Source organism: Nicotiana tabacum, chromosome 15, assembly GCF_000715075.1.
Source record: "Nicotiana tabacum cultivar K326 chromosome 15, ASM71507v2, whole genome shotgun sequence".
NCBI classification, from domain to species: domain Eukaryota; kingdom Viridiplantae; phylum Streptophyta; class Magnoliopsida; order Solanales; family Solanaceae; genus Nicotiana; species Nicotiana tabacum.
Genome location: NC_134094.1, coordinates 37,879,078 through 37,892,375, shown reverse-complemented (window position 1 = coordinate 37,892,375; position 13,298 = coordinate 37,879,078). Strand labels below are relative to the sequence as shown.

General features: G+C 39.6%; 1 protein-coding gene across 1 annotated transcript in view; it reads right to left on the bottom strand.

Moving 5' to 3' along the window:
* Nucleotides 1-3,008: 3,008 nt before the first annotated feature.
* LOC107775447 (cytochrome P450 76A1-like) overlaps nt 3,009-13,298 on the bottom strand; it is an 80,158-nt gene continuing 69,868 nt past the window's right edge. The window contains exons 7-8 of the mRNA XM_075231467.1: nt 4,364-4,977; nt 3,009-3,793 (exon numbers count right to left, since the gene is read on the bottom strand). Of these exons, the coding sequence (XP_075087568.1) occupies nt 3,164-3,793; nt 4,364-4,977 (1,244 nt within the window). The 3' untranslated portion in view covers nt 3,009-3,163. The remainder of the gene's footprint in view (nt 3,794-4,363; nt 4,978-13,298) is intronic.

Sequence of the window (13,298 nt, the reverse complement as noted above, 5' to 3'; positions counted from 1 at the left end):
CAATAAATAATATACACAACTAATAATAATTATATCAAGATTAAGAGTATAAGTATGTTTAATGGCTAGAGAAGTTATTTTATTAAGTCAATATAAAATACTTATCTCTACTTGGTCCGTTCAATATATACAAAATGTACTAGCACAAGAAGTCGGAAATAAACCATTCTCATAATCAAGATAAATTATATTTAATCTTGTGCTAAAATCATTCCTAATGGTTTGTCCAATTCCATCATTATATTGTGAACATATTCTTTATACTTATTTAAATCATCTACTTATTTAATCTTCCGTGTATAAGCTAAACTCTATACACTAAATCATCTACTATATAAGTAAAGGACACAGTGTAATAATCCAGCCGGTCGTTTTGAGAATTTTAACCCCGATCCTCATTTATTGCTCCCTTTATTTCATTTTGTGGTTATGTGACTTGCCGGGGCGCTTGGTGTCGGGTTTGGGAGAGTTTCGGAGTAAAATGGGACACATATTCTCTAATTGGAAGTCTAAGTCGTAGAAGTTGATCATAGTTTAACTTATTTGAAGATGACTCCGGAATGGAGATTTGACGGTCCCAATAGCTCCGTAGGGTAATTTTGGTCTTATGAGCGTGTCTGGATGTTGATTTGGAGGCCCGTAGGTCGTTTTGGTGTTATTTGGAGAAAGTTGAAAAGTTGGAAAACTTTGAAAAGTTTGATCGAGAGTGGACTTTTTGATATCGGGGTTGGATTCCAATTTCGTAAGTTAGAATAGGTCCGTAATGTTGATTATGACTTTGTGTGCAAAATTTGAGTCAATTGGACTTGATTTGATAGGGTTCGGCATCAAATGTAAAAGTTAAAAGTCTGTAAGTTTATTAGGCTTGAATCGGGGTGTGATTCATAATTTTGATATTGTTTGAGGTGATTTGAGGCCTTGAATAAGTTTGTATCGTATTTTAGGACTTGTTGGTATATTTGGTTGAGGTCCCGGGGCCTGGGGGTGATTCGAATCAATATCGGATCAATTGTTGGACATGTGCTTTTCTGAAAAATCACAGCCTCTAGTGTCATCGGACCTGTGGAGGTTATGACCGCAAGTGCGGACCCGCATGTACGAGTGAGGGAACACAGAGGCGGAGAAGGCAGCCCAGGCCAGGGCTCACAGGTGCAGAAAAGGTTCCGCAGAAGCGGCATCGCTTCTGCGGTGAGGAGATGCGCAGGAGCGACTGTGGTCACAGGTGCGACGCATTTTGTCGCAGGTACAACCTTTGGCTTGCAGAAGCGGACTCTATGGACTTAAGTGAAATCCGCACCTGCGATGATTTTTCTGCATGTGCCGCAGATGCGGCAGTAAGGTCGCAGATGCGACATAACTGGGCAGAAAAGAGGATTTTTCGAGGGTTTGCTTCATTTTCATTTTTGGCACTCTGAGAGCTCGGATTGAGGCGAGATTTTGAGGGATTTTTAGAGGAAGCATTTGGGTAAGGATTCTTGACTCGTTTTTGATTAAATTCCCTTAATCTATCATTGATTTTATCATTTAATTAGGGATTTGGGTTGGAAAATTGGAGGAAACTTTTTGTGGATTTGAGCGACATTTTGGTATCAAATTTTTGCAATTCTTGTATGGTTGGACTCGATATCGAATTGTATTCAGATTTTATAATTTTAGTTAGGTTCCAAAACGTGGGCCCGGGTCGACTTTTTGGAGCGATTTTTTCAATTCTTGCAAAAATTATTATTTCATTATTTAAACTAGCTTCATATAGTTATATTTATAGTATGAAATTATTTTGGCTAGATTCAAGCCGTTTGGCACAAGCAAGCTTGGAAAGGCTGTTCTGAATTTGGTTTGGCAAAGGAGATCACGAGCCAACCCTACACCATGTAAATACATTTTCAAACAGTTTTTGAGGGGTACGCAATACTTTTGGAGGCTAAGAACACACACGAAGCAATGCAGAGAATTCTTGTACGAGTTCTTTTACCCTTTTCTTCCTGTTCTCATTGTTGGTTATGAATTCTAGTATTGTTATTTTACATCTACTAGCATGCATAGCTAAACTTCTTATCCAAATTTTGATTGAGCCTTTTGGAGGATGAATTTTTGTTACGTTTTTATATAGTTGAGCCTTTGAATTTCTCTACTTGTTCAACGACGTATTTACTTTTGTTAATTAAGCGGTCATCAATTAGTTGTGTCTATTTATTATGTATTATTTGGAAAAGAGTGCATATTTAGGTAGTTGCGGAATGACATCACTCCTAACGTATGTGAGAAATCAATATGGCGGGTTTAAATGTGAGTTTAGGAATAATAAAACCTTGACGTGGTTATAGTGAGTGGTAAAATTGTGCCAGCTAGCGTCGTTGGGGGAATACGTCTAGTAAATTATCGTGGTTGTTTGGACGAGAATTATGATAACTAAAGTGATCCCGATCAATAAAGAATAACTCTAGCTTTCTCCAAAAACTCATTACTCTTTACACTTGAAAGTTGCTTGCTGGAATTCTTGCAAACGATTAGTTGCAATTAATAGGTCAATTCCTGTGCCGAAAAGAGAAAGAAGTAAGCCAGAAACTCTTTAGTGGCTCACTATTTCCAGTGAAATAAATGCAAATTGTTGGAGCCAAAATGCAAAACTGATAAATTGGATGCATCTACACTGCTATATCACATAACTTGATGAGCTGGGATGTCTTGTCTGTAAACGTTATTAGCTTCTGGTTAGTGTGGAGTATCGTGCTTCCAGCAGTCAGCAATTCTTTCAAGAGAAAATACATAAGGTACTAGTAAACGGTAATGCACAAGCTTGTTGATAGTTAAGCATGTGAGCATCTCAGTACTTCGAAGACCCAAAAGCTGTGTTCAATATTTCACAACTTTGCCCCTAAACACCAAGCTTCCCCATGATATTCAAATTTAAATCATGTTCCCATAAAAAAACAAAATATCAGATTTAGCATCAGATAGTTGTTGCTCAAACGAAGCAAGTTCAATATCACAAAGTTATCTTACCAGTTCAATGTCACAAAGTAAAGACATACTCAAATGAAGCCAGTTCAATATCGCAAAGTAAACATATACCAGACCCAAAGAAGGCTTTGAATCTGTATACCCAACCCTTAATAGCAAATGCTATACCTTGCGTTCATTCTGGTTTGCCTTAATCTCAACCTTACTGTAATTTATGTGAATAAGATGTTCTTCTTTTTATTGGTACAGCTTTCAGAGGTTGGACTTTTCTCACCGTTATTCCTATCTTCTCAGTCATATCCATTGAATTAGGAGTAATATTTTCAGGGAGCTCCCAGTCAAATTCTTGGAGCAATGAGCCCAAAGCAAGGTGCAATATGCGATTAGCTAAGGGAAGGCCTACGCACATCTTTCTGCCAGCACCAAATGGTATAAACTCATAACATTGCCCTTTGAAATCAATTTTCGAACAGAGAAACCTCTCAGGCCGAAATGCCAAAGGGTCTTCCCAGAATTCTGGGTCTCTTCCAATTGCCCAGACATTGACAAAGACTTGAGTGTCTTCTGGTATGTCATATCCCATGAAACGCGTGTCTTGAACTGCTCTTCTTGGTAGTAAGAAAGGAATTGGGGGATGCAAACGCAGTGTTCCCTTGATAACAGCTTGCATGTAATGCAACTTATCAATGTCACTCTCCTCTAACTTCCGGTTTCCTACGACTTCTGAGAGCTCTGCCTTCACTTTGGTCATTACTTCAGGATTGTGTAGGAGCTCAGTTAATGCCCATTCTGAACTGCTACTAGTTGTCTCTGACTCACCAATAAACATTTCCTGAAATAATCATATGGTTAGTGGGAGTTTATAAAAAAATAAATCAATATCTCAGAGCAAGCAGTAGAAGAAGGGGATAGAAATCTTATATGCTTAATAATTCACAACATCCACTAATTATTAAAATTCTTTGACCTTGTTCATCTCTTGGAATTTATTGTCCAGTATGATATCTCTATTTCTTTTCCTAATCAAGATTTGAAAAAATGAAGCAAGAAATGACAAAGCTTGTGCAAAATTTATTTCTTCTTTTCTTCCTATGAATCCAAAATTCTCTCTTACCCAATTTTGTCCAATAAAACTTAACTTAATTAAAAACCTCACAGTATATCCATCTAGCACCACCCCGACTTGAATTTCAGCCACTTGGAAGTAAACTCGCTATAGAAAAGCCAGATAACTTATTTGCTACCAGTGGCATACACATGATTTTCCACAAGCGGTGTCACAATTTTTCAAAGTTCGTTTATTCCTTTTTTCTTTTTCTTTGTAGCAAACACATGCCATATTTTATCAGCAAATATGTTGAAATGGAAAAGAGGAAGAGGCTGTCAGTTTTCAAACACTTACCAGTATGAATATGTTAATCTGATGTTCTGATAACTTCGCTGGTTCATCTTTTCCATTACCTTCAAATTCAAGCAACACTTCCACGAAGTCATTCTTTTTTTCTCTTCCTTCCTTTTGCTCTTTCATACGTTCCTTGACAAATGCGGAAGCAACTTCAACTGCCTTTCCCATGTCATGCTCTGACTTTTGTCTTAAACCTTGTAAATCAAGCCATTTAAGACATGGATATATGTCTGAAATATTTGGACGGCCACTCCACTCGATTACTTTTTTCAACGCTGTGAAGAAATCTGAGGCCGTTTTAGACTCTGGATCTACTAAATCATGAGATAACATCAGGTTCCCTATCATGTTAAATGATGCAAGATAGACGAAACGTGATACCTCAACCCCCTTTCCATTTTCCAAAGAGTTTGCTTCCTTATCAATCCATTGTAGCATATAATCAATGCATTTTCTCCTGAGATGCACTGTTTCATTGATTCTTTTGTTTGTGAACATTTCCGTAGTGCATATCCGCCTTAGCATGCGCCAATAAGTTCCATATGGGGCTAAAGCCAAGGAACTGCTATTGTAGTTATGTACCACTTCCAAATCAACATAGGGACATACTCCTAAGTCCAAAATAACCACACGAAGGTATTGGATTCAACAAAACTCAATTCCGGAGCCGTTTATACATGAGTCAACATCCGGTCAACTCTTTTAACTTAAGCTTCCAACCTTGGGACTAAGTGTCCCAATTCATTCCGAAACATCCCCGGAGCCAAACCAACCACCCCGGCAAGTCACATAATCACAAATGAACATAGAATAAGAAATAAATGGTGGAACGGGGCTATAATACTCAAAACGGCCGGCCGGGTCATTGCATTCTCCTCCTCTTAAACAAACGTTCGTCCTTGAATGGGTCTAGAGTCATACCTGGAGTCTTAAATAGGTATGGATAACTACTCCACATCTGCCGTTCGGTCTCCCAAGCAGCCTCCTCGACTGGATGGCCTCTCCACTGAACTTTCACTGAAGCTATATTCTTTGATCTCAACTTTCGAACTTGCCGATCCAAAATGGCCACCAGCTCTACATCATAAGTCAAATCTCCATCTAACTGAACCGTACTGAAGTCCAAAACATGAGTCGGGTCAACGAAATACTTTCGAAGCATGGAAACATGAACTGGGTCACCCGATAGACTAGGTGGCAATGCAAGCTTGTAGGCCACCTCTCCAATCCTCTCAAGTACCTCAAAAGGGCCAATATACCGAGGGCTCAACTTTTCTTTCTTCCCAAACCTCATCACACCCTTCATGGGCGATACTCTGAACAATACCTTCTCTCCCACCATATAAGAAGCATCATGAATCTTCCGATTAGTGTAACTCTTCTATCTAGACTGTGCTGTATGAAGCTGATCCTAAATCAACTTGACTTTCTCCAAGACATCCTGAACCAAATCAGTACCCAAAACCTAGCCTAATCCGACTCAAACCAACCAACTGGAGACCGACACCGCCTCCCATATAAGGCCTCATAAGGACCCATCTAAATACTCGATTGGTAGCTGTTGTTGTAGGCAAACTCTGCAAGCAGTAGAAACTAATCCCAAGAACCCCCGAAATCCGTAACACAAGTGCATATCATATCCTCCAATATCTGAATGGCGCGCTCGGATTGTCCGTCCATCTGGGGGTGGAATGTTGTGCACAACTCAACCCGTGTGCCCAACTCTCGCTGCACTGCTCTCCAAAACTGCGATGTGAACTGCGTGCCCCGATAAGAAATAATGGATACTAGCACACCGTGAAGATGAACAATCTCGCGGATATGGATCTCAGCCACCCGCTCTGAAGAATAGGTAATCATAACTGGAATGACCGTGGGAGCCCAACAATGAAGTCTATGGTAACACGCTCTCATTTCCACTCAAGAATCTCAAGTCTCTGAAGCAAACCGCCCGACCTCTGATGCTCGTACTTCACCTGCTGACACTTCAAGTACCGAACCATATACTCCACTATATCATTTTTCATCGTCCTCCACCAGTAGTGTTGCCTCAAGTCCTGATACATCTTGGTGGCACCCGGATGAATGGAATACCGCGAACTGTAGGCCTCATCAAGAATCAACTCATGTAACCCATCCACATTGGGCACAAAAATCTGACCAATCCGCCACATCCATCATCTCCAATAGAAACCTCCTCGGCATCACTATGTTGTATCATGTCCTTAAGCACAAGCAAATATGGGTCGTTATACTGACATTCTCTGATGCGCTCATATAAAAAAGACAGAGAAACCACGTAAGCTAGAATCCGACTAGGCTCTGAGACATCTAACCTTAAGAGCTGATTGGCCAAGGACTGAATATCTGATGCTAGTGGTCTCTGACCAACTGGAATATATGCAAGGCCACCTATACTTACCGCCTTTCTACTCGAGGCATCGGCCACTACGTTGGCCTTCCCAGGATGATACAGAATGGTGATATCATAGTCTTTTAGCAATTCCAGCCATCTCCGCTGCCTTATATTTAGATCTTTTTGCTTGAACAAGTGTTGTAGACTCCGATGATCTGTAAATACCTCACAAGACATGTCGTAGAGATAATTCCTCCAAATCTTCAATTCATGAACAATGACTGCCAACTCCAAATCATGAACGGGGTAGTTCTTCTCACGGGACTTCAATTGGCGTGAAGCATAAGCAATCACCCTACCCTCCTGCATCAAGACACACCCAATACCAATCCAAGAAGAATTACAATACACCATATATGAACCCAATGCTGAAGGTAAATCTAGAACTGGAGTTATGGTCAAAGCAGTCTTGAGCTTTTGAAAGCTCTCCTTGCACTCATTAGACTACCTGAATGGGGCACCCTTCTGGGTCAATCTAGTCAAAGGTGCAGCAATAGACGAAAAACCCTCCACAAAATGGCGATAATATCTGGCCAAGCTAAGAAAACTCCGAATCTTAGTAGCTGAAGACGATCTGGGCCAACTCTGGTGTCACGACCCAAAATTCAACTAGTCGTGATGGCACCTAACCCAACCCGCTAGGTAAGCCAATTAACAATAAACCACAATATAATGATAATGATGAGAGTCAAAAATGAAATAACTGGATTTTATACAATTCTCCAAGGACTGGTAGTACAAATCATGAGCTTCTAAGACTTAGAGTTTACAAAGCTGGTATGAAATAAATACATCATCTGTTCGAAACGTACATATATAGATTTATAAATCTAAAGCTACTAAGAACAAGAGGCAGCTATAACTAGAACGCAAGTACATCTTCAATGCCAGCTCCCGCCATACACAACAACACCTGCTCCAAAATCTACACGTAAGGTGCAGAAGTGTAGTATGAGTACAACTGACCCCATGTACTCAATAAGTAACAAACCTAACCTTAGGTTGAAAGCAATGACAAGCTTGGACAACGGTTAGAGTCCAACACCAATAGCCAAGAACAACTCATAACAATATAATAAAAGCAACATAAGTAATAACTCAAAGAAATGATGCTCAGCTCGTTCAAAGTTACGGAAAAATATGCATGCTTTTCAGGTATAATACTAAAACCCAAATCTTTCACCGAAATTACCAAAATATGAGTAAATCAAAAAAAATATGATTTTTCCCAAAAACTTTTAACAACAGATTAGATATTTCATTCTCATATAGCATATGGAAATTACATCTCTATGCCTACATGTTAATGTGCATGTGAAAACATGAATGTCACAAAACCGTGTAGCATGAGGAAATGCATCTCTATGCCTGCATGTCAAGTATGCATGTCAAATACAATGCATCACAGTGATGAACTCATGTACACATAATCTAGTAGTACTCAATCTCACTGTCTCGCACTCCCACTCATCACGCTCAATCACTCAATATACTCAGTCACTCAGCTATGTACGATACCTGTGCTCACTGCTAGTATGTCAGATTACGGAGGGGCGAATCCTGCCCAAGCGCTAATATAAGCAAACATGGCCTGCTGCGGCGTGCAACCCAATCCCATCATGAATCAATAAAACTTATTGCGGCGTGTAGCCCGATCTATAAAATAATAATATATATAAAGCCAATATGGCCTGCTGCGGCATGTAACCTGATCCACAATATCTCTCACAACACGGCTCTTAGGCCCCAATTCAGTCATTAATCTCTCCAGCCTCTCGGGCTCACAAATCTCATGCCAATCAGCCCAAAAAATGATAATATGATGTGACAACGAAGGATAACAGAGACTAAGATATGATATGCGAATGAATGAATATGACTGAGTATGTAACTGCAATTTAAGCAAATAACTCAACAACATATATGACCTCAGTAGGTCCCAACAGAGTAAGCATTTATATGATTTCTAATATGATTCACAGCTCAATTACTACAACACGTAGAAATTTCATGGATAGAAACAAGATTAGATAACTACATAGTATTAAAAAATCAAATGAGTCATAATTCACACGGTGCACGCCCACACGCCCGTCACCTAGCATGTGCGTCACCTCAACACCAAACACATAACTCGTATGTTCATGGATTTATACCCTCAGCACCAAGTTTAGAAGTATTACTTACCTCGAACAAGCCGAATCTAATACCGAGTAAACCAAATAATACTTTAGAAATGCCATCCCGCACGTACCGACCTCTTAATTGCTCGAAACTAGACAAAATCAACTCAAGAACATCAAATAATGCCAAAGAAAATAAACCTAATCGATAAAGGTCGAATCTTTAATCAAAAGCCCAAAGTCAACCAAAACGTCAACGCTGGGCCCGCCTTGGATTCTGAATCCAAGCTTACTCGAGCAAAGCCCAAACCAATACAAGCTCACACGAACAAAAAATGACTCAATCGGAGTCCGATAGCTTAACCAATTCGCCAAAACATCGCTCTTGGGTGTTCATAACCCAAGAGTCCAACCCACACTAGTTGGGTCCCATAACTCCCGAAATACTCCTCCAAAACTCGCCAAATTCAAGTATGTATTTCTTCTAATATAGGAGAACAAACCCCAAAAGGAATCGAGATAAACTCCTCTAACTCATTTTCAATTTTTAAAATATAGGACATAACCGTAGGTCTTGATTTAAGGAATTAAATGGATTTTCAAATAAAATCATGGATTAAAGCTTAAACCAAGGGAATGAATCAAAAGAAAATACTTAAATTATGGTTTAGACCTTATCCCATGGAAGAAACTTGAAGAACATCCTTGAATTCTCCCAATCCCAAACTTTCAAGATCTGAAAAACTCCAACAACATTAATAGCCAAAAATGCCCAGTTGTTATGTCTCGTTTATTGTGCCAAACGATCCTGAAACTCAATTTTGATGCCCCCAATGGATTTCTCGTAAACTTCCAGTCAAGGTAGGCTTTTGAATCACTCCATTTGACCTTATAATAATGGATATATGTTTGTTGCAATATTTGAAAATAGTGCAAAGTTTTAAATACGAATTTAGTGGCAATGTCGTAATCAATTTGAAAAATCTGGCAACTTAATTCTTAGTAAAATGACCATAAATTTCTGGTACGATTTCTAAACTTGATGATTTCAGTTGCTATGGTTCCAAAATAATGATACAGATATTATGGTTTAGTAGAAACACGAATCAAAGGCTGTTTGCTCAATAACCTTTATGCTCAAATCGACGTCGAAACCGAAAACAATCACCATACAATCCAAACTTATCCAAAACTCATCGGAATCTAACCAAACTTTGTGGACATGTCCAAAATCATCATACAAACTTATTGGAATAATTAAAACCCGATTTAGAGTCTGTTTACCCAAAAGTCAAACCTTGGTTAACTCTTCCAACTTAAAGCTTCTAAAACGAGGATCATTCTTCCAAATTAATCCCGAACCGCTCGAAAACTGAAACCAACCATACACACAAGTCATAATACATAATATGAAGCTATTAAAAGTCTCAAACCACCTAATGGAACACTAAAGCTCAAAACGCCCGATCGTGTCGTTACATTCTTCCCCGCTTAAATACACGTTCGTCCTCAAATGTGCCAAGAGTCATTCCAAAGCCATCAAATTTCCATATACCCTCATCATACACATAACCACGGGTGATCCCACATCACCCCAATCCATATAAACCCGACAACACCACCTAATAAAGGATCCTTACTTCAACCTTAGTCCATAAACCTTAAAACCAAAATCCCCAACATTCGGAACTCATTATATGACCCGATTCTTGCATCTATGCACCATATAACTCTGAACAAGCTGTATCAATCCATAACCATATCTCAAGACATAATCACGTGATATACCACATAACTCAATTACTCATAGCAATAACTTCCGACTGCAATAGCTGCTCGATAACCAATCCGACACCGGCAACAAACCTTATATCAACTAAAATCTTGTTCTAAACCTTCGTACACTGTCAATGATGAAAGAAACTATAGAAACTCATAACCACCCATAAGATTAACAAGTCGTGGAGCTCTCTTGCCCGATAAGAATCATAGCCAAAATCTAAGCCGACTAGTGACACAATTCTTGCAAACATACCTTAATCAAATTTGATGGTACTCATTTCAGGCACAATAACATCACCTCATCCAGTACAAGCTACTCGAATGACCTATCTCACAAATCCTACTTAGAGCCACATACCATGCAATTCGTGTACCAATAAATAATAACTCAAATATACCCAATGATGGAAAGAGAATGGAAATGAAGAAACCATCCCACCATCTCAACATATACCACCACGAAGCGCAATGCTATCAATCCACCACACAAGGGGAAACATAACACACGAAATAAGCACAAAGGATCATATCCTAGCATAACGTCATTGCAATGTATGACCCAATTTAAACACCCGTCCATATGAAATACCTCAAGCTATAATTCTCAAAATCAACAACCATACACAATACGATAATAAGTACACAAAGTGCATGACCATAACCATGGAGAAGCGAATAACACAATATACCACAACCCGAAAAGACCATAACCTAGGCGCAATCAACCATTCAACACCTCAATAACTATTTCGCTCGAATTCCACTACAAGGCCCAAACTGAACTACATCGGTTGTGCATATAACCAACAAATCACAACCCCTCGTAGCATAGAAGAGATGTAACAAACCGACCGGTCATTTTGAGAGTTGTAGCCCCGTTCTCTTATTTACTACTCATTTTGTGCTTCACAGTTGTTATATGACTTGCCGAGATAGTTGGTTCAGGTCCGAAAAGGTTTCAGAATGAATTGAGACACTTAGTCTCAAGGTCGAAAGCTTAAGTTGAAAAGGTTGACTAAATATGGACTTATGTGTAGACGACTCTGGAATGGAGTTTTTATGATTTTGTTAGCTCCATTAGGTGATTTTGGACTTGGGAGCGTGTCCGGATTGTGATTTGGAGGTTCGTAGTGGAATTAGGCTTGAAATGGAAAAAGTTGGAAATTTAGAAATTTGACTGAGAGTGGACTTTGTGGATACCAGGCTCGGATTGGGGTTCCGATAGTTGGAGTAGGTCCGTGGTGTCTTTAATAACTTGTGTGCAAAATTTTAGGTCAAGCGGACGTGATTTGATAGGTTTCAGCATCGTTTGTAGAAGTTGGAATTTCTTAGTTTTATATAGGCTTGAATTGCGGTGCGATTCATGTTGTTGATATTGTTCGATGTGGTTTGAGAGCTCGAATAAGTTTGTATCATGTTTTAGGACTTGTTGGTATAATTGGTTGAGGTACCCGGGGCCACGGGTGGAGTTCAGATGGTTAACAGATCAAATTTTGAGTTTGGATGATTGCTGAAGTTGGGAGTCTGCTGGTGTAACAGCACCTGCGGAGCTTTGATCGCAGGTGCGAGTTGGGAAGTGCAGAAGTGGAGTTTGGATTGGGGGCTGTGGAGCACAAATGCAGAATCATATCCGTAGGTGCGGAGGGGAGCTTGGAATCGCTGGTCTGCATATGCGGATGGATTTACGCAGAAGCGCACCCGCAGGAGAGGGATTTGCGACCGCAGAAGCGGTTGGTCGGGATTAAGTGGTTTCCACAGATGCGGATGGCTGACCGCAAAAGCGATACTGCAGGACTGGATTTTTGGTCCGCAGAAGCGAGAAGGCCTGGGCAGATTATTAAAAATGAGGGTTTCGAGATTTTCACCATTTTCAACATTTCAAGCTCGAGATTTGGCGATTTTTGAGAGGCGTTTTGGGGGATTTCTTGAGGTAAGTCACTTGTGGTTTAATTTTCTCAATAATTTTGTTTCCTCAATGATTTTCCCGCCTAGATTGTGTGGTTTTAAGGTGTAATATAGGGGTTTGAGGCTAGAGATTTGGAGAGTTTAATTTGGGGATTTGAGTAGCGATTTGATGTCGGATTTTGGTAAATTTGGTATGATTAGACTCGTGGTTGAATGAGCTTCCGAATTTTGTGTCTTTTATTGGATTCTGAGACGTGGGCTCGGGGGCCGTCTTTTGAGTTGATTTTTTATTTTTGATTAATAATTTAGTATTTTCTTATGGAATTGATTCCTTTAGGTCGTGTTGATTCTATCGAACTGTTTATGGCTAGATTCGAGGCATTTGGTTGCCGATTTGTGAGGCAAGGTCGTGTTGGAGTAGAGATTTGCACGATAGGAGTGTACCGTAAGAATTGTGACTTGGTCGATTCCATGGAACTGAATAGTTTTCAAATCTTGTTGTTACCCGTATTTTCACCATGTGTTAGATCTATTGAGCTATCAATCATGTTAGACACCCTGCTTAGGCTATATGATGGTACTATTGGGACCCACAATGGTTGTTCTTTGCTATAGAACTAATTGCTTAATCTGTCAATTGTACTCAATCACACTTATTACTTGCATATTATGTCTCAGTCTCTGTTATCTTTACATGTTATATCAT